The sequence below is a fragment of the Schistocerca americana genome, chromosome 2, assembly GCF_021461395.2.
Source record: "Schistocerca americana isolate TAMUIC-IGC-003095 chromosome 2, iqSchAmer2.1, whole genome shotgun sequence".
NCBI classification, from domain to species: domain Eukaryota; kingdom Metazoa; phylum Arthropoda; class Insecta; order Orthoptera; family Acrididae; genus Schistocerca; species Schistocerca americana.
The window spans coordinates 586,634,772-586,656,533 of NC_060120.1; the positions used below are offsets into that span (position 1 = coordinate 586,634,772).

The window sequence follows — 21,762 nt, forward strand, 5'->3', positions numbered from 1 at the left end:
CAAGTGTACCTTTAGCATTCTATGCCTGCCATAGCATAGCATCTGGAGAAGGTAATCTTAATCCCCAATCTAGCTGCAATATCGAAAGGGTTTATGTACAGCTTCAATCTGTAAAAAGAAGAGAATAATTAAGAAATGTGATTTCCTCCCGGATGAAAACTTATAAGAGAATTGTTAACATGCTTTAGTAAATAATGAAAAAAATCAGCTAGCTGTAAGTCAAGGGAAAAGTCATCAGCTGATAAGATTCAGTAGGTGATAGATGCTGCTGTGTTACACCTTTCAAGGTACCAGCTGACAATCTTTCCTCTGAGATACAGCAACCTGACATTAATTTTCATTCATAGTAGCATATAAACCATCACCAGGTAAATTTTTAGTTGAGAGAAAAATCATTGAAAATATAGTTTTTTTTCCATGTTCAAGCATCCAGCTGATGTATAATCCATCATGTTATATCAGCTGCCTTTATTTTTCCTTCAAAATATTAGGTAAACTATAATCTGACAAATTTTCAAATGGGAGGAAGTGAGTAAAAAACTTTTTTTTCCTCCATGCGTGGGAGGCTGCCACTGCCCACCCCACCCACAGTCGCAGCTGACGGTCACAAATATTGATAATATAAATCCCTAATGCATTTCACAAAGTTTCGCTCGAGAAGAAATAATTGACCGAATTTGTACCTGGCTCCTGGACTATTTGCCCCTTAGCGGTCTATCAATGTCAGAGGACTTCTTGACACGTACAAAGTGTAATACACATTGAGTTTAAATGCCAAAGTTCATTGTGATGTTGCTGCTGTACTTCAAGTCTCACTGCTGCCAACCCTTGTGATCTACCCTATTTGGTTTGAGGTATAGTATGTGAGCTGGACAACATGAAAACTAAGTTTTTAGTATTGCATGATATATCAATTAATTACTTGAGACAACTGCGTCTACTGTGGAAATTCTTGTCAGACATTGCGAGGTACATTGCTCGTACTCCTGAGAACATACATTTCTTTGCTCGAGAAAATATCTGCTTGCAAACACGTCAGACACCCTGTAGAATGCAGTAAATACTGCCTTTTTCCTTTGTATCTTGTTTTATTTAGCTAGGTGCCAAATAACAAAAATTGTTTTTCCCGTACAGTAATTCTGAGTTTTTCAATGCTGAAATAATTTTCTTTAAAACATGTTTATCTGTTTACATTCTTATCTATACACAGAGTAGGTTCTTTTTTTGTAAAACATAGATACTTCTTCCTCTCTGATATTTCGTCTCTCTTGTAGGAGAAAATACTAGGACCAAGTGTAACTTTTCAGTGTGCCGCAAAAACAAAGCAAACAACCTAATAAAATCAAGATGACATGAAATAACGAAATCCATTTCTATAATGGGAGTGAACTCTACCCTAATAGGTTATAACCTACAATGTTGGCAAATGCCACTACAGTTCCTCATCTCTGTGCACACGTCGCACAGCATACTCAGAAATTTAGTACTCCACACTTGACTCAATCAATCATTAACGTCATAGACATACTTTCAATGTGGTTGGTCACTGATTTACACGCGTGTACAAAAGGCGCAAGCACTTCAAGTAGTCAATTTTGACCAGTAAGCCACTTATATAAAACCAGCTTTGGTGTGGTGTGGTGCCTGCTCTTGCTGTTGGGTGACTTAACAGGTCACCAGCCACTAAGAGCTCACTAGCCAGAAATGGCCAGTGTTTCCTCAATTCTGTTCGAGCATATTTTTAGAGACTCTTTTTTGAATTTGGAAGGTTGACAAATGAGGTTTTTGCTGAATACAGTACGTTGTAAATAGATGCAAAAAGACGAGACCGAGTTATAAGTGCCACAAGAAAAGGTGTCGGCTATGCCTGTTTGTCATGTATTGGCTCCGTACAGAACACTTCATGTCGCATTTCCTGTTTATCCTTTGCTGCCACAGCCTGGCAGTAGTGCAGTGAAACTAAACATTGCAAGTTGTGTTGGCAATACCAATCATGGATTACGTCAGTATTTCCTCTCGTCTCCTCACTCCGCAATGGCCAAAAATATTCCCTCAATTCCGCCACCATCTGCAGTGCGAACCGTATATCTTTCATGCCACTTATAAGTCATTCAGTCACATCAAATGTTAATACCAAAGAAAATGGGACCGCGCCAAGTAAGAATGTAGAATCGAGATAAACCTTACAAGGAAGACACGTAAAATTGGGCGAATTTTATCATTGATCTTACGGGTTTTCACAGGGGATAGGAGTTTATGGTGTAGAATCGGGAAAAATGTAAAACCGAAGTTCCAGTGTAGAGGTATTTTATTTGAATAAAGGTAATTTGGAAAGATGTATTTTGCATTTACATTTGAAATAGAAAAAATAACCAAGTATTTGCATTTTTAATTTAAATACTTTTAAGAAATTACTTAATTATTTTGTACAGTCCAGTAGTGCAGCATTCAATGGAAGGTACTTGGCCTGTCATAATAATGTGTAACTTACTTTTTAAATTCCCCAAGTAAATAACTGAGGTAGCATAATTTTCACAGTCTACCTCAAATATAAGTTCACTAAATTCAGTCAGCACAAACATGAGAGAATTAAGTATAAAGTTGAGATTTGTATCCCACTAGCAAAGATCCCCATTTAATTTCCCTGAGTATCTGTATTACACTTTTATACAGGCATTAATGACCTCATAAGATCCTAGCACAGAGGGGGTGAGAGAAAGGGGGGGGGGGGCGGGGAGGAGAGCACATGTGCCATGGGGAAGGAAGGAGGGGGAGGGGGTGAGGGTGAGGGTGATATACCTTTGTCCGAAATTTGAGAAGGATCCCAACACTGAAAGATTTCCCTAGTACAGGTTGCACTAGGTCTTTGTACTTTGTATGGGACTTCCTTAACAAATGCACTGTTCACAGAACCATCTCAACCAATCCACTTGTTCCACTCCTCCTAATTTCACACATTCACTATATTTGGTATGGCTTCAAAGTATTATCCCTTGTTATTTAAACAATAAGTTAGACTCAAGAAGTTTATCGCTATATCACTATTTGGAAACAATTGGAGTGTTTGTCTTGATGGTGATTGCTATCTTGCATTTGTCCACATTCCAAGAGAGCTTGCGTGCAGTGGAAACAACCACTAATTTCCACTGACAACAGTATAACAAAACAATATATTCATGGTCTATTACAAACTAGCTTTATCAAACTAATCATGTGTTTCAGAAGATAGTCTACAACCGCACCAAAAAATATTGGCACAATTACATTTTAGTGGTTGTAGGTTAATCGAAACATATATTTCAGAACAGAACCCAGACACATGCCACCTCACATTACATAGGTTACAAATATGTCCAAATCACCTGTCCGTAAAGTAACATACAGTGTTATGAAAATAAATATTGCTCTTCTGCATCCAAAAAAGTATTGGCACATGCATATGAATTGGACAGTGTGTTCATTTTCTTCATTGATGTTCACCTACCAACAGCTAGTGTGCATCCTTTAGCATCTATAACAGCACATAAATGTGCTAGGAATGCTTTGTATTAAATTCCGGGTGATATCAGGGGTAATTTTTGACCATTCCTCCACGAGCACTTTCTCCAAGTCGTTTTTACCGGACGGATACCTTTTTCTGACTTGCGTGTCAAGATGAGCCCACAGATTCTCAATGGGGTTCTGAGGTGGTGTTAGAACCCTTCTGGGGGCATTGTACAGTAACTACTCCCGGGTTTTCGTGGCGCTATGTTTTGGGTCGTTGTCTTACTGGAAATGAAACACCCCAGTAAGGCCACCAAACTTACTTTCTTGCATCAAATCCGAACACATTGAACTTTGATTTGTCGCTAAATATCACAATGTTCCAAAACTCCATCGACTTGCTGATGTAGTCCTTGGCAAACTGCAGGCGTTTCTGTCGGTTAATTTCCGATATGTACGGCTTTTTCCCGCGAGAATTTCCATGCATGTCAGCCTCATTCAACACATTTCGTATAGTTTGAACACAAACCGTCTTGTCAGACGTCGTCTGAACATCCTCAGAAAGAGTTGCTGCACTTGTAGCAGGTTCCTTCCGAGCAAGTGCGACGATACGGAGACGCTCTCAGGTTGTAAGCACTTTTGCACAAAACTTATTCACTGTTGTTCCAGTCTCTTTATGTATGATAGCTCGTACCGTGGTGTAGCTAGTAGACACCTCTGCTCCGATTTGTCAATAGCTTCTTCCTTGTGAATGGAGCAATACCACTCTCTCACACAACACCACTGAATGTTCCTTCTTCTTCGGCCCCACGCTGACCACTATCGCGAAATACAGCAACATACTAGTGACTGGGCCGTCAACAACATGCAGTGTCTATTGTGTCAGCAGATGATGTTGCGGTACCTGAAAACCCAGAGAAGCAATGCTCTGTGCCAATACTTTTTGCGTGCAGAGGGGATACATGTTTGACCTTAACACTGCATTTCTTTGTTAATGGTAGGCACTGTGGGCAGAATTGTAATGTCTGGTATGTGACGTAGCACGTACATGTGCTGTGTACCAGAAGGTGCGGTGTTTGTAACCAGAAATGATAAATATGCGCGTGTGCCAATACTTTTTGGTGCGATTGTATATGATGATATCTTCTTCATCAAGGAGCAGAGTGGTACATTGGAAACTACCTTTTAATCTGAAAAGAAGCTATTATTTCATATGATTGGTGTTTCTTGAAGAAATGCTTCATTTCCTGTGACAATGTTATGTTCAAGTTCAAAACATGCTCCTACATACCCTAATATGCAGTCATTGGGAATATTGGTCTGTACATATGTTATTTACTCTTCTCATAAATGCACCCCGTTTCATTCGTGTAAGGCTGTTCATGGTCTAGGAAAGGAGCTAATCCCACACTGCATCATAAATATAATCTAACAGAAATTTCATTGGACCACACCACAGTATTTGCTTTGAGTAGAGTGTTATTTTTCAACATCAATCATTTGGGAGTTTGTTCAGAGCTCAAACAGTGCTGTGTTATTCCAGTGCTTATGTATAAATGCATTTTAAATGCAGAATTTAACATGTCTTAAACATTGTTTCATATCTAAATGAATCCATGAGGCACAATAGATGCACATTTTCAGTCAATTCAATGAGTGTTAGATAAATTACTTCACCCAACAATACCCTATGACAACATGTTCTACTACTACACTCTACGGCAGTGTTTACTATGAATGTACAGAAGTGTCAAGTCATTTAAAAATTATACATGGGGAAGTATTTAAAAAATTAATTAATTTACAAGGCCTTCAATTCATGAATAACCTATACTCACATTTTAACTGTATTAGAGCTTAAGTTTCCTCCCTTCTGAAGCTAACTTGAAATATTTGATAATTTGCCCATTCACATTATCTCCATCTTTTCAATTTTGCCTCACGTTATAAGAAAATATAATTGTGTGCATAGGGAAAGTGGGAGGGAGAGCGTATCATCAGAAAATGTGATAGGCATTGAATGTCTGCCCAGTTCAAACTGCTACTGAATTGTTATGGCGCAAAATAATTCTTGGTCAGTGGCAAGCACATTTGACACACTTGTGTTCCCCAGTGTACTTCAAGATGATCAAATCTGGAAATCGTAATTAAACTTTATGGTAACATCTATTACCTAAGTAACAAAATTGTAAATAAAACCATCACAATAGCTCATCCAAAGATGAGACTGACATTTGGAAATGTTAGCAATTACAATGTATGAGAAATACAACATACAAAAAATAAAAGCTTTAATGAACTCTAAATGGTATAATCAGACTTCATATGACTAAGCTAATACAAAGATGTTTGGTATAAAGAAGTTGCAACAAATGCAGATTAATATAGAGGTGAACTGTCGCAGGCCTCATATTATTTGCTCTATTTCTAGTTTTAATAATGAGATATGAGTGTACTACAATATTCATTGCCCTGGTGGCAACATGTTAAAAATTTAAAGCTATCGGAGAAATGAATATCTGAAGATGCTCTCTCCCGATGAGGAAATGTAATAATAAAGCAAAAGTAGCATACAGCCTGTGACAGTTTACCTGCACATTAATTCCTAACGGTCAATGTGACCCCTTTCATGTGATGCCTATGTTTACTAAGCATTCAAACTAACTAAAGTTCATCTTTTTCTGATTTCTCAGTCTCATCTAATTCATTATTTTCTTCTTTCTTTCGTGGTTTCAGTGTTTCATTTAGGCATGAATCATCATTGCCTTTCAAAGCACGTTGTGAACACAGAAATGTTTTTAGAGAGATATCTCCCTGACGCCGCCAGTACCAATCTTCAATATCGGACTCATAATCTTCCAATAATGTCTCACACTGAAAGAAAGAACCATAAAATAATCACTGTAATATATTGTTAATTATCTGTATGCAAAATACTTCACATAACAACTGGATCAATGAAATCACTCAAAAGTCATACACTAACCAGAAGTGGCAAATCCAAATCATCTAACTTTATATGTAATTTATGATCAGATTTCAGTTCTCTTAAACAGGAAAGAAATAAGTGTAATGGAAAACCAGCCAAAGTTGCAAATTTTACTGTTTTATTTGCTTGGTGACTAGTGTCAGGCCAGGACCCACTTTCAAATCATCCAGATACATATACTATCTTGACATGGTTCTTATATATTTGGAACTGCCATTTTGACTATCTAGATGATTTGAAAATGGGTCCCAGCCCAAAACTAGTCGTCAAATAAACAAAATACTTGAATTTGCAACTTTGCCTGGTTACCACAGTACTGATTAACAGAAGTTGCTGCCCTGCAATTACACACACAAAATATCAGAGTAAAATAGTAATTTAAAATGATACATAAAATTTGTCTCTGCTAGCAGCATTCTTATTGTTTGTTTCTCGACTTCCGTAGCTCTTAATATGCCATCTTTGCTTAATTCAGTTCATAGAAATTATATTTTCCATAAATATGAATGAAAATGCAATATGTGATCACAGAGGTATTTACATTTATACTAATGCTCCCCCCCCCCCCTCCCAATGAACCATGGACCTTGCCATTGGTGGGAAGGCTTGCATGCCTCAACGATACAGATAGCCGTATCGTAGGTGCAACCACAACGTGGGGGGGGGGGGGGGTGTTATCTGTTGAGAGGCCAGACGAACGTGTGGTTCCTGAAGAGGGGCAGCAGCCTTTTCAGTAGTTGCAGGGGCAACAGTCTGGATGATTGACTGATCTGTCCTTGTAACACTAACCAAAACGACCTTGCTGTTATGGTACTGCGAACGGCTGAAAGCAAGGGGAAACTACGGCCGTAATTTTTCTCGAGGGCATGCAGCTTTACTGTATGATTAAATAATGATGGTGTCCTCTTGGGTAAAATATTCCGGAGGTAAAATAGTCCCCCATTCGGATCTCCGGATGGGGACTCAAGAGGACGTCGTTATCAAGAGAAAGAAAACTGGCGTTCTACGGATCGGAGCGTGGAATGTCAGATCCCTTAAAAGGGCAGGTATGTTAGAAAATTTAAAAAGGGAAATGGATAGGTTAAAGTTAGATATAGTGGGAATTAGTGAAGTTTGGTGGCAGGAGGAACAATACTTTTGGTCAGGTGAATACAGGGTTATAAATACAAAATCAAATAGGGGTAATGCAGGAGTAGGTTTAATAATGAATAAAAAATAGGAGTGCAGGTAAGCTACTACAATCAGCATAGTGAACACATTATTGTGGCCAAGATAGACACGAAGCCCAAGCCTACTACAATAGTACAAGTTTATATGCCAACTAGCTCTGCAGATGATGAAGAAATTGATGAAATGTATGATGAGATAAAAGAAATTATTCAGATAGTGAAGGGAGATGAAAATTTAATAGTCATGGGTGACTGGAATTCAACAGTAGGAAAAGGAAGAGATGGAAACGTAGTAGGTGATAGCTAACACTTGGTTCAGGAATCATGAAAGAAGGTTGTATACATGGAAGAACCCTGGAGGTACTAAAAGGTTTCAGATTAAGTAATGGTAAGACAGAGATTTAGGAACCAGATTTTATATTGTAAGACATTTCCAGGGGAAGATGTGGACTCTGACTACAATCTATTGGTTATGAACTGTAGATTAAAACTAAAGAAACTGCAAAAATGTGGGAATTTAAGGAGATGGGACCTGGATAAACTGAATGAACCAGAGATTGTACAGAGTTTCAGGGAAAGCATCAGGGAACAATTGACAGGAATGGGAGAAAGAAATACAGAAGAAGAAGAATGGGGAGCTTTGAGGAATGAAATAGTGAAGGCAGCAGAGGATCAAGAAGGTAAAGAGACGAGGGCTAGTAGAAATCTTTGGGTAACAGAACAGATACTGAATTTAATTGATGAAAGGAGAAAATACAAAAATGCAGTAAGTGAAGCACCCAAAAAGGAATACAAACCTCTCAAAAATGAGATCGACAGGAAGTGCAAAATGGCTAAGCAGACATGGCTAGAGGACAAATGTAAGGATGTAGAGGCTTGTCTCACTAGGGGTAAGATAGATAATGCCTACAGGAAAATTAAAAAGACCTTTGGAGAAAAGAGAATCACTTGTATGAATATCAAGAGCTCAGATGGAAACCCAGTTATAAGCAAAGAAGGGAAAGCAGATAGGTGGAAGGAGTATATAGAGGGTCTATACAGGGGCGATGTTCTTGAGGACAATACTATGGAAATGGAAGAGGTGGTAGATGAAGATGAAATGGGAGATATGATACTTCGTGAAGAGTTTGACAGAGCACTGAAAGACCTAAGTCGAAACAAGGCCACGGGAGTAGACAACATTCTATTAGAACTAATGACAGCCTTGGGAGAGCCTGGCCTAACAAAACTCTACCATCTGGTGAGCAAGATGTACGAGACAGGCAAAATACCCTCAGACTTCAAGAAGAATATAGTAATTCCAATCCCAAAGAAAGCAGGTGTTGAAAGATGTGAAAATTACCGAACTATCAGTTTAATAACTCACAGCTGCAAAATACTAACCTCATGGAAGATCAGTTTGAATTCCGTAGAAATGTTGTAACAGATGAGGCAATACTGACCCTACGACTTATCTTAGAGGAAAGATTAAGGAAAGGCAAACCTACGTTTCTAGCATTTGTAGACTTAGAGAAAGCTTTTGACAATGTTGACTGGAATACTCTCTTTCAAATTCCGAAGGTAGCAGGGGTAAAATACAGGGAGCGAAAGGCTATTTACAATTTGTACAGAAACCAGATGGCAGTTATAAGAGTCGAGGGACATCAAAGGGAAGCAGTGGTTGGGAAGGGAGTGAGACAGGATTGTAGCCTCTCCCCGATGTTATTCAATCTGTATATTGAGCAAGCAGTAAAGGAAACAAAAGAAAAATTTGGAGTAGGTATTAAAATCCATGGAGAAGAAATAAAAACTTTGAGGTTCGCCGATGACATTGTAATTCTGGCAGAGACAGCAAAGGATTTGGAAGAGCAGTTGAACGGAATGGATGGTGTCTTGAAGGGAGGATATAAGATGAACATCAACAAAAGCAAAACGAGGATAATGGAATGTAGTCGAGTTAAGTCGGGTGATGCTGAGGGTATTAGATTAGGAAATGAGACACTTAAAGTAGTAAAGGAGTTTTGCTATTTGGGGAGCAAAATAACTGATGATGGACGAAGTAGAGAGGATATAAAATGTAGACTGGCAATGGCAAGGAAAGCGTTTCTGAAGAAGAGAAATTTGTTAACATCAAGTATTGATTTAAGTGTCAGGAAGTCATTTCTGAAAGTATTTGTATGGAGTGTAGCCATGTATGGAAATGAAACGTGGACAGTAAATAGTTTGGACAAGAAGAGAATAGAAGCTTTCGAAATGTGGTGCTACAGAAGAATGCTGAAGATTAGATGGGCAGATCAAGTAACTAATGAGGAGGTGCTGAATAGAATTGGGGAGAAGAGGAATTTGTGGTACATCCTGACTAAAAGAAGGGACCGGTTAGTAGGACATGTTCTGAGGCATCAAGCGATCACCAATTTGGTACTGGAGGGCAGCGTGGAGGGTAAAAATCGTAGAGGGAGACCAAGAGATGAACACACTAAGCAGATTCAGAAGGATGTAGGCTGCAGTAGGTACTGGGAGATGATGAAGCTTGCACAGGGTAGAGTAGCATGGAGAGCTGCGTCAAACCAGTCTCAGGACTGAAGACGACAACAACAACAACAACAACAACTAATGTTCACCAATGCAAACACACAATGTCGAGATCTGTATTAAAATAGGGTTGTTTTCCCTTTGTCTACCAGATAATGCAAGTTGTCCACATATGGTTGCATCTATGGATCATCTCTACCTTACTGTCTGAAATACATTTTCCTGATTATGGAGGTATAATCCCCCAAATCTCATAGTGGGAAGAACAAAATATGTGACATGCAGCAGTAATTTTTATTGTCAATTCATATTCATAATGGTCAAGTATAACCTAAAATATTTATATTTAAGGGATTTCCACAGTACACTCGCTTTTAAGAGGAGAAAAGGTAGTGAACAGTTTGTATAGGGTGGTCAAAAGTGTCAACTGGGAGTGTGTTCAATTACTGCTTTAAATCTGAGATCAGAACAATCATCTCCTAGAATTAAGAGATCTTTGAGATTTGCAAAAACTCTCTGACACACGGAAATAATGTGGTAGGACAACTCAGAAATACATGGCACACCAGCCAGAAACGCTGTGGGCAAGGGTCTTGAGTAGTTGTTTTGTTTTGGACGAATGCTGTGAGCAAACAAGTCACATGGATGCAAGATGGCATAGTCAATACATTTGGATAACAGTATGCTGTATGGCTCACTGACAGATTACAGGACTGCCACAATAAGTCTGAAATGGATTGCAAATTGACTGTTGCCTGTAACATTTTATCAAAAGTGTCAAGAAGATTCTGAGAGATATTTATTTATTATTTATGGAACCATGCTAGCCAAAGCAACTTGATCATGGAATGAGTTAGTACATAGTTCATAAAATGCCGATAAAGAAATTGTTATAAATAAAATCTGTAATTACAAAGGGAAAAATCCCCGATGACTCACTGACAGACTGACTGACTCACTCTCCATTGCCAGCCCAAACTGCTAAGGATAGAAACTTGAAAGTTGGGGAGGATGTTCATCTCATACTGTAGGCATCATTTAAGAAGGGATTTCTCAAAATTCCACCCCAAGGAGGTGCAAGAGCAGATGAGAGGTTGTTTAAAAATGTGTTACTATTAAGAAAATTTTGAAGCTAGAACTGTGAAAAATGATATTTGGTTTCTCAGCCAGAATAAAGAAATACATGTTTCAACATTCTTGGAAATTTAACCAACAAAGAGGTGAAATTCGAGATGAACTGTTTTATGAAAATATTTCATTACGAAAGCCTTTTTAAGGCTAAATCTATGAAAATTGGTACTTGCCTTCTTGGTTAGAAATAAAAACTACATGTTTCAGTGTTTTTAGAAATTCAAACCCGAAGTGGTTGAAATAAGGCATGATTTTTTTGATGAAATATTTCATTATGAAAACATTTTTGAAATGAAATCACTGGAAATTTGTATTTGGATTCTTGGTTAGAAATGAAAAAATAAGTATTTCCTGTAAATTCAACCCCTAAGCGGGTGAAGTAGGGGATGATATTTATGAAAATATATTGTCATATTAAACTGGTATCTGACTTCTAAAAAAATATGTATGAAAATAGTGCCTCAAGAACCCTAAAGGCAGGATTAAGTCCTCTGACTATAGCTGTAAGAATCACTTTTAGGTTGAAAGTACATTCAGAAAATACCATGCTTCTATGACCTTATTTAGTGTGAAAAGTTTAGATGATGTTGCAATTTGTGAACAACATAAAAATTTGATTAAAGGACCACAAAAAAGAATCTGTGCATACCAAACAGTTTACATGAGCAAAGTAGTGTGTGCTAAGCTAGTAATTAACCAAACAGAAAAAAGAGAGTATACAAATATACGAGACACTATGTGAAGAAAGTTTTTAACTACTGCAAGGACATCTTGTACAGAATGATGGAGTGCACCTTTCAACTTTGATTTGAATACTTGTGGTTTATCACTCAATTTTTTCAGTTCTGCTGGAATCTATTTACTGAAGCCAGCTGAATCTTGTAAGCTTTTCTGTACAGTGCTTAAGGAAATGTTATCCAAGTGTGTATCATCATCTGTGTTCAGTCCACTAAATGAATAGTGTAGTTTCCTCTGAATGAGTCAATAATGTTAACAACAAATCTCATAATGGAATGTGTGTGTGAAACGGCACAGCTAGATTCCGAGACGGCTGAACAACAGCCCGCAAGAAATTCACAAAAATTATGAATTAGTATAACAATGTTCATCACAAGGCTACAACCTGTCACCAGGAATGTTATTATCTTGCCTTAAATGCCCAAAATTTTAATGGCACCTACCCTCAACTGACATCTAGCAAGAGCCTCTGGATCACACATTTCCCATGAGACATTGTATCACTGACATTGAGAGGTGGTGCTACTACTGCTATGCTGGGGCTCATAGCCTTCCAGTATATAAAAAAAGCTGCACAACAAGTGGCCTATGGCAAAATTCACAGGGACTCTAATGGTGAACAACACCACTGCAGTTCCCATCGCATGCCTCGCCAGCAGGCGGCATTGCCCTACGGAGGTGCAGTCACCATGGGCCTACCTACAGGATCACGTGCTCAAAAACATGTCTCATGGTATACTGGTGCTTCAATAGCACTAAGGATGATATTCAGCTATACCTAGCCAGATTTCCACAGATGAGCTCTCTGGGCTATACGTTAGCTGCTGCCGGAGTTCCTCAATTAGAATCTCTCCCTGAATCATCCCACAACCTCCCACCTGACACCAGTCTGGGATATTTGCCTCAGACTCTACATTGAGCCGCCAGCAATCACCTTTGAGCTACACCAAGACCTGACCGCTACAGTGCAGAACTCCGGGATATTCGTAGTTTCGAACCACAAAGTGTTTGTGTGTAATTAGAGACAGACAGTTCCTCATGAACCAGTACTTTGCCTCTAGTAACTATGACTCAGTTTTCTGCATCTGACAGTTCACCAAACCTATCACTCACTTCAAAGACAGAGACTTAACTGAACTATTTGTGTTGTGTAATTATGCTCCAAAGGAGGAGAGTTGAAGATTTATGTTCATCTCATTCCTTTACACTGTCTACCTTTGCTTTAATTTCTTTACACTGTCTACCTCTGCTTTAGTTTCACTCTCAGACCAGCACAGGCCACTTCAGCTATTAAGCTCAGTGAACCATCAGACATATGCCCTTTACTCAAAACCAACATGGGTCTTGACAAACAATGTCTTACTCAGTGCCTGTGGACTTGGGAACAATGGAGTCGCAGTTTAACTTGTTGAGTTAATCTCATCATCAAATTATTTGCTGTGTCCATAGGAAAGGTTATAACCCATCCAATACTGTAGGAAGAGCAATATGACAGTGCTAGTGTTCTCTGGGGTGGCATAATTTTAGGAGTATGTATGACTTTACAAGCATTTTCTGATACTAGATTTCATGTGGTAGATAATATGCCTGCCTACACAGATCTGGCCTGGTGGATACTTGAACATCGGTATTGTAATTGTAAACTGCAGATTTCTCGACTTGCGCCATAGGGTGGCGGGGTTTCGGGTTCCGCTAGATAGGTCAGGAGTCCACTACACCCAGCAGGTGGCTACATGGGTAGCAGGGGTTGTGTGGCGTGGACTGGGCAGTTTTTTAGGTTGGATGGCCTCGGGCAAGTACAGAAACAGCAACAGCCTCAAAGGGTGCGAAGCAAAGTCAGGACATGCAGGGACCAAGCAGCAATCGGTATTGTAATTGTAAACTGTTGAAGCTGCGTTGGTAAAGTACCAGAACTTTAAGCGCTGATTGAAAGCACTAAAGCTGAAATTGTTACAGGTATGGAAAGCTGGCTGAAGCCAGAGATAAATTCTGGCAAAATTTTTACAAAGGCACAGACGGTGTTTAGAAAGGATAGATTGCATGCAACCGGTGGTGGCGTGTTTGTTGCTGTTAGTAGTAGTTTATCCTGTAGTGAAATAGAAGTGGATAGTTCCTGTGAATTATTATGGGTGGAGGTTATACTCAACAACCGAGCTAGGTTAATAATTGGCTCCTTTTACCGACCTCCCGACTCAGCAGCATTAGTGGCAGAACAACTGAGAGAAAATCTGGAACACATTTCACATAAATTTCCTCAGCATGTTATAGTCTTAGGTGGAGATTTCAATTTACCAGATATAGACTGGGACACTCAGATGTTTAGGACGAGTGGTAGGAACAGAGCATCAAGTGACATTATACTGAGTGCACTATCCAAAAATTACCTTGAGCAATTAAACAGAGAACTGACTCGTGGAGATAACATCTTGGACCTACTGATAACGAACAGACCAGAACTTTTCTACTCTGTAAGCGCAGAACAGGGAATCAGTGATCATAAGACCGTTGCAACAAACCTGAATATGTAAGTAAATAGGAATATAAAAAAGGGAGGAAGGTTTAACAAGAGTAATAGGAGGCAGATTTCAGACTACCTAACAGATCAAAACGAAAATTTCTGTTCCAACACTGACAATGTTGAGTGTTTATGGAAAAAGTTCAAGGCAATCGTAAAATGTGTTTTAGACAGATACGTGCCGAGTAAAACTGTGAGGGACGGGAAAAACCCACCGTGGTTCAACAACAAAGTTAGGAAACTGCTGCGAAAGCAAAGAGAGCTTCACTGCAAGTTTAAACACAGCCAAAATCTCTCAACAAACAGAAGCTAAACAATGTCAAAGCTAGCATAAGGAGGGCTATGCATGAAGCGTTCACTGAATTCGAAAGCAAAATTCTATGTACCGAATTAACAGGAAATCCAAGGAAGTTCTGGTCTTACGTTAAATCAGTAAGTGGATCGAAATAGCATATCCAGACACTCTGGGATGATGATGGAATTAAAACAGAGGATGACACGCGTAAAGCTGAAATAACAAACACTTTTTTCCAAAGCTGTTTCACAGCGGAAGACCACACTGCAGTTCCTTCTCTAAATCCTCACATGAACGAAACAATGGCTGACATCGAAATAAGCATCCAAGGAATAGAAAAGCAACTGAAATCACTCAACAGAGGTAAGTCCACTGGACCTGACGGGATACCAATTCGTTTCTACACGGAGTACGCGAAAGAACTTGCCCTCCTCCTAACAGCCGTGTACCGCAAGTCTCTAGAGGAAAAGAAGGTTCCAAATGATTGGAAAAGAACACAGGTAGTCCCAGTTTTCAAGAAGGGTCGTTGAGCAGATGTGCAAAACTATGGGCCTATATCTCTGGCATCAATCTGTTGTAGAATTTTAGAAAATGTTTTTTGCTTGCATATCATGTCATTTCTGGAAACCCAGTATCTACTCTATAGGAATCAACATGGATTCCGGAAACAGCGATCGTGTGAGACCCAACTCACTCTATTTGTTCATGAGACCCAGAAAATATTAGATACAGGCTCCCAGGTACCGTATTTACTCGAATCTAAGCCGCACTTTTTTTCCGGTTTTTGTAATCCAAAAAACTGCCTGCGGCTTAGAATCGAGTACAAAGCAAGCAGAAGTTCTGAAAAATGTTGGTGGATGCCGCCACAACTAACTTCTGCTGTCGAATATATGTAGCGCTACACAGGCATGCTTTGTAGGCACAAAGATAAATACTGGCGCCAAAACCTCTGTGCCAGTAAAGAAATTTAAAAAAGGTGGAAGACAAGCTTTTTTTCTCTGCCCCGAGTTTCGATCACTGCATTTTCATACATTATCCAACAAAGTACATACAAATTCCGTATTGTTCACCTTCGAATGTAGCAGCATTTCAATGTACTATGAAAATCCGACTGGCAAGACTGACTGGGATGTTTGTCAATATGGCCAACTCTACGTTCTGAATTTTTTCCTACCTGTGAGAAGAGATGGTTGCTAATAGGAACTTTTATAAATTGTGAATCACATGCAGTATTCTCTTCACCATAAGAATAATACGAATATCAACATTTTGCCATGTATTGTTTCGTGTTTGCTGCTATCTCGTTTAAATCCTGCCTGCCTAATAAACTACGAAACTAGAGTGAGACAACAGCGAACGCGGAAGAATATACATATCATGTCATATTTATATTCGTATTATTCTTATGCCTAATAGTGATACAGTCAGAAATGAAGCACGGCAATTGACTAGATTTTTAAATCTAAGACGACTCTAATTTCAGTGCAGAATGTAATGTACTAAAGAGGCGCCTGCAAAGATTTTCAAACGGAGAAAAATTTTCGCTAAACTCTCATTCAGAACATCTTCTATCATACGCAGTCTATTATTTGGTTCTTGTTGATCATTATCAAAGAAAGCAGCAGTGTAAGTAACAACAAATAGCAGTATCTTGCCATTGTTTCGCTAATGAGACGATTCCTCTCTCTCTCTCTCTCTCTCTCTCTCTCTCTCTCTCTCTCTCTTTTTTTTAATTGTAAGTGGCTGTAGCACGCACAAAAGCAAGCCATGCAGCTAGCGGTGACAGGCCGTAAACATGCACTATCAGAATGCGACAAACAATGCATGACATAGTACAGTAATGCAGTTTCAACTTAGAGTGACGTAAACACCTATAACAAAGAAAACGGCGCTTATCAGATCAAAGAAAAATAAGCAATCAATTCAAACCAGACGAAGCACGTGAAAAAGGAAGGTTACCCGTATAAATACGGACGGAGCGCCTGACGCATAGCAATGGCTACCTGGTTAAGCTTAACTGCTAAGCTTACGACTCGAACCAAACTACTGTAGCTGTATCGTCATTCATTCGACCTAAATTGTGTCTCATATTACAATGGACCAACTTTGTTTCAATTTGGAGATGCGACCAAAAACTTTTATCTCCACTTGAATTTTGTGTCTCTAATTTCAGGTGTGGCTTAGATTCGGGAATTTTTTTTTTTCTTGATTTCGAGTCTCATTTTTCAGGTGCGGCTTAGATTCGAGTGCAGTTTAGATTCGAGTAAATACGGTAGATGCCATTTTCCTTGACTTCCGGAAGGCGTTCGATACAGTTCCGCACTGTCGCCTGATAAAGTAAGAGCCTACGGAATATCAGACCAGCTGTGTGGCTGGATTGAAGAGTTTTTAAGCATACAGGACACAGCATGTTGTTCTCAATTGAGAGACGTCTACAAAGGTTAAACTAACCTCTGGCGTGCCACAGGGGAGTGTTATGGGACTATTGCTTTTCACAATATATATAAATGACCTAGTAGATAGTGATGGAAATTCCATGCGGCTTTTCGCGGATGATGCTGTAGTATACAGAGAAGTTGCAGCATTAGAAAATTGCAGTGAAACGCAGGAAAATCTGCAGCGGATAGGCACTTGGTGCAGGGAGTGGCAACTGACCCTTAACACAGACAAATGTAATGTACTGAGAATGCATAGAAAGAAGTATCCTTTATTGTATAATTATATGATAGCGGAACAAACACTGGTAGCAGTTACTTCTGTAAAATATCTGGGAGTATGTGTACGGACCGATTTGAAGTGGAATGATCAGATAAAATTAATTGTTGGTAAGGTGGGTGCCAGGTTGAGATTCATTGGGGGGAGTCCTTAGAAAATGTAGTCCATCAACAAAGGAGGTGGCTAACAAAACACTCGTTCGACCTATACTTGAGTATTGCTCATCAGTGTGGGATCCATACCATCCCGGGTTGACAGAGGAGATAGAGAAGATCCAAAGAAGAGCAGCGTGTTTCGTCACAGGGTTATTTGGTAAGCGTGATAGCGTTACAGAGATGTTTAGCAAACTCAAGTGGCAGACTCTGCAAGAGAGGTGCTCTGCATTGCGGTGTGCCTTGCTGTGCAGGTTTCGAGAGGGTGCGTTTCTGGATGAGGTATCGAATATATTGCTTTCCCCTACTTATACCTCCCGAGGAGATCACGAATGTAAAATTAGAGAGATTCGAGCGCGCACAGAGACTTTCTGGCAGTCGTTCTTCCCACGAACCATACGCGACTGGAACAGGAAAGGGAGGTAATGACAGTGGCACGTAAAGTGCCCTCTGCCACACACCGTTGGGTGGCTTGCGGGGTATAAATGTAGATGTAGAATGTAGATGTAAATGATGTATTTAGCTTGTTTTCGAAACTTAAATTCAACTGAATATCTGAGACTGAAAGATTGCAATTTTAACACAACCAACTCAAGACAACTGCTGACGTCCATAGCCTTTGAGCAATAATGTCAGGAATTACAACAAGCCACACTGAATAGGCCTGATCCACAGCAGGAGGAGATGCGCAACCAGTACTGCCCCCATGAGAATGTACCCCGTATTGACTTAAGTATGTTGTCAGCAGTGTCACCACACAGCCTTATACATAATTATCTTCTATCAGTGTAGTAAGGAAATTTCTAGCAGAATGTAAATAATTCAGAAGTAAAGAAGCCCCCCCCCCCCCCCCCCCCCCAACACACACCTGTACAATCGCGCAATGCCGGCTGGGCACACAATGCCAAGATTGCAAACTGGCAGGTGGACAGGGGTCTTCATCAGGTGGGATCAGGTAGCTGAGGCTCGGAAGGAGACAGGTGTGCAGGATAGGAATTTGGAATAGAGAGCCAGGTAGATGCATAGGCTAGGAAATTATGAGACAGCAAAAGTTACTTGTCCCCAACCCCCCTCCTGCTTCCTGCCTATTTCTCTCTCTACCTGCCCCACCCTTTTGACTCCAGCAATAAAGCAAGTAATGTGTACCATAAACTTATGACTAGTGACAGGAAAAAGTCATTTTATTTTATTGCCATTTTTGGAGTTATTTTCTCAATGTGTGTTAATAAATTTGAAATTTTTTTGTCTTTCTTAATTGTTTTCAGAGCTATGTAATCAATAAAAATATACCTTTCGAGTAGATCATATTTGTTCGACATTAAATATCAAATTTATTTCAATTTTTGAACAGAAAAAGAAATTTTCCCATGGATATTTACAGTCGTTTTTGTGTTATTTCTCTGTAACTCAGTACTTTGTTAAGAATGAAGATGTACCTGTCAATTATATTGTTATTTATTACACACTAGACATCAACTTTATTTACATTATTGTACAGGAAGGTAAATGCTTATAGTAAACCAACAGAGCTCCTCAAAGAAAAATTAACACTTAACTGTACATCAAGGAAGCTTTTTCACATGAAATTATTGTCATTAGTTCTAAGTTCTCTTCTGAGACATTTTACTGCCAGTCTGTTTGTATCTCATTATATTGTGAAAATAACCACTCCGAGTCTGTTTTTGAACACTGAACCCAAACTGCCTTCAGTGCACCTGCAGCAAATTTTGGCTGTCAAGTTTAGTCACCTGCAGGCATTTGGCAATGTCCACAGTTCCTGCTGAAAGCTGCTGTTCAACTAAATTCTGCACATATTTGTATCCCTTCAGAATATCTAGCTTGCTAAGAGATGCTGTGGCAGGTAGACATGGAAGACTCTTTGCCCTCTCAGCATTAACAAGTTTGTGATTACTGTCCTAGGGTTGAAACAGAATCCTACAATTGAGAACCTAGACTTACATGGATTTGTAGCCAAGAACATCATCAACTTTGTTTGATGATTCAATCTTGAACATTTAAGCGTTTCTCTCATCTCCACCTGAAAGGATATGCCTCTTCACTTTAGTCAGAAGCTTGCTGATTTTCTCACCAAAAATTCCATCTGCCACAATAGCAATGCCATTTTCCAGCTGTTTAACTCTGAGTATAATTCATTCAAGATGGGATGATTTGAAGACTAAGTGCACCTTGATGTTTATCAAATAATTTGCATGTCCTTAATGAACACGGCCTCCAGAATAATTGAACTTACATTATCATTAAACAATAAATTAACAATCAATTTCTGCTTATCATCAATGCAGAAGAATTCCACAATGTCTTCAAAATATTCTGCTACATAAGTGGCTGTGGAAAGCCAAGATTTCCAACACCAGAAGAGGAAATGCCTTTGTGCCCCTTTTCTTCTCTTTTAAAAACTGTAGATATAAATGTTTTCTATTTCTGGTATTCAGGAAAGCACTCTTTAACTTAGTTATAGTTGAGTTCAATCACAAAAGTTTCTCCAAACATTTGTGACCAGATTCAGCTTGTGCGCCCAACACTGAACATGGCATAAATGGTCTCCTAAAATTGTTTCCAATGAATTAACGCATTTATTCATATACCTAGCACTGTCAGTTACAACAGCTTTAACATTATCATATTGAATATTACAGTCTTGCAAAACACTCAATATTGAACAATCACAATGAGTAGATTTTACTGTCAAGAACTTGCAGTCACAACAAAAAGTTTCTGTTAGTTCCATGCCTCAACAGTCTTTACTATCACAGCAAAAACACAACAAACTCTTGTCAGTAGTCTTGTCTGACAACACTACAACATCCTTCCTAGCTAGCTGCTGCATCATGTTATCCTTTCATTGGTTTTGTGTTGAAGGTACAACAGTTTCCCCTCATCGTCTTGATACATGGAATGTCACCAGCATCTTAAACAAAATTAACCTCACTGTTAGCATTAGATTTAAAAATAATTTAAATCTTTGCTAACATTTGTTACTTTAATAAATATACAGTGGCAAGCTGAAAACTACAATTTGATCATCATACTGCTTCATATCAGTGGCCACATCTTACCTCCGATGAATTCTTTCATCCACTGCCGAAAATCATCTTCCAATTTGTAAAGTGGAACTTCACTTTCAAAAACTTTTGACAGTTCTTTGAGCCAGATATTAATAGTCGTTTTTCTTTTTCTTAGTTACTTCAAAGCTGCCACTTATCGAAGCTTGCCACTTTATCTGCACAGGAATTCTTGAATCTATTCCCTTTGTGATTCTCAAGCTGCATATGTTTCAATACAATACCTTTTCTGTACCATGATATCTTGCTGTTGCACAATATTGTAGATTTATCGGAAGCATACAGACCATCAGCTTCAAACTCTTTCGTTGGCAGTAACTGCAGGCTTTGGCATTTTTTACAGTTACAAAAACTGCTTCTGTGAATGAGATCAAAGTACACAGCAAGGAAGCACAAGAAAATGTGGACACTGCTGTGATGTTCAGCTAAAGATGTGGAACACAGCAACCACTCTGCAAAACCAAAGATCTTGCAGTAAGATGGAATTTTGTATCACTCAAATCAGTTGTAAATAATTCACTTTCAACACAGAAACTCTTTCAACTACGTCAGATGGCAATGTACACACAGTCCAGTCGTTATTAAGTAACATTTTCATTGGTTAATACATGCAATACAACCTGAGTTTACAACATGATAGGAATGGAGTATTTCATGCTCCAGGTATTGTCAAAGAGGTATACTCTATCTCTTTGGTCTTGCATCACACACTTTCAATGCATTGTAGGAATCAATTTTTTCACAAGAAATAATCATTTTGAAGGTGAAATGCAAAAGTCTACCTTAAGATCCAATTTTAATGTTAAGTAACTATTAGTTACCAATATTAATAAACTGCTGCCCTAAGATTTATGACATTTTTAATACACAAATTGGAAAAAAGCCAAATTTTGCCACAGTTTGTTAAAAAGAGCCAATTTCATGATATGTTGCTAAGAACTGCCAATTTTGCATTAATGTAACCCAAAATTTTTCTATCCT

The 21,762-nt window shown here is 38.9% G+C and overlaps 1 protein-coding gene across 1 annotated transcript in view; it reads right to left on the bottom strand.

Moving 5' to 3' along the window:
* Positions 1-5,757: 5,757 nt before the first annotated feature.
* LOC124594740 (protein canopy 4) overlaps positions 5,758-21,762 on the bottom strand; it is a 37,610-nt gene continuing 21,605 nt past the window's right edge. The window contains exon 5 of the mRNA XM_047133118.1: positions 5,758-6,357. Within this exon, the coding sequence (XP_046989074.1) occupies positions 6,148-6,357 (210 nt within the window). The 3' untranslated portion in view covers positions 5,758-6,147. The remainder of the gene's footprint in view (positions 6,358-21,762) is intronic.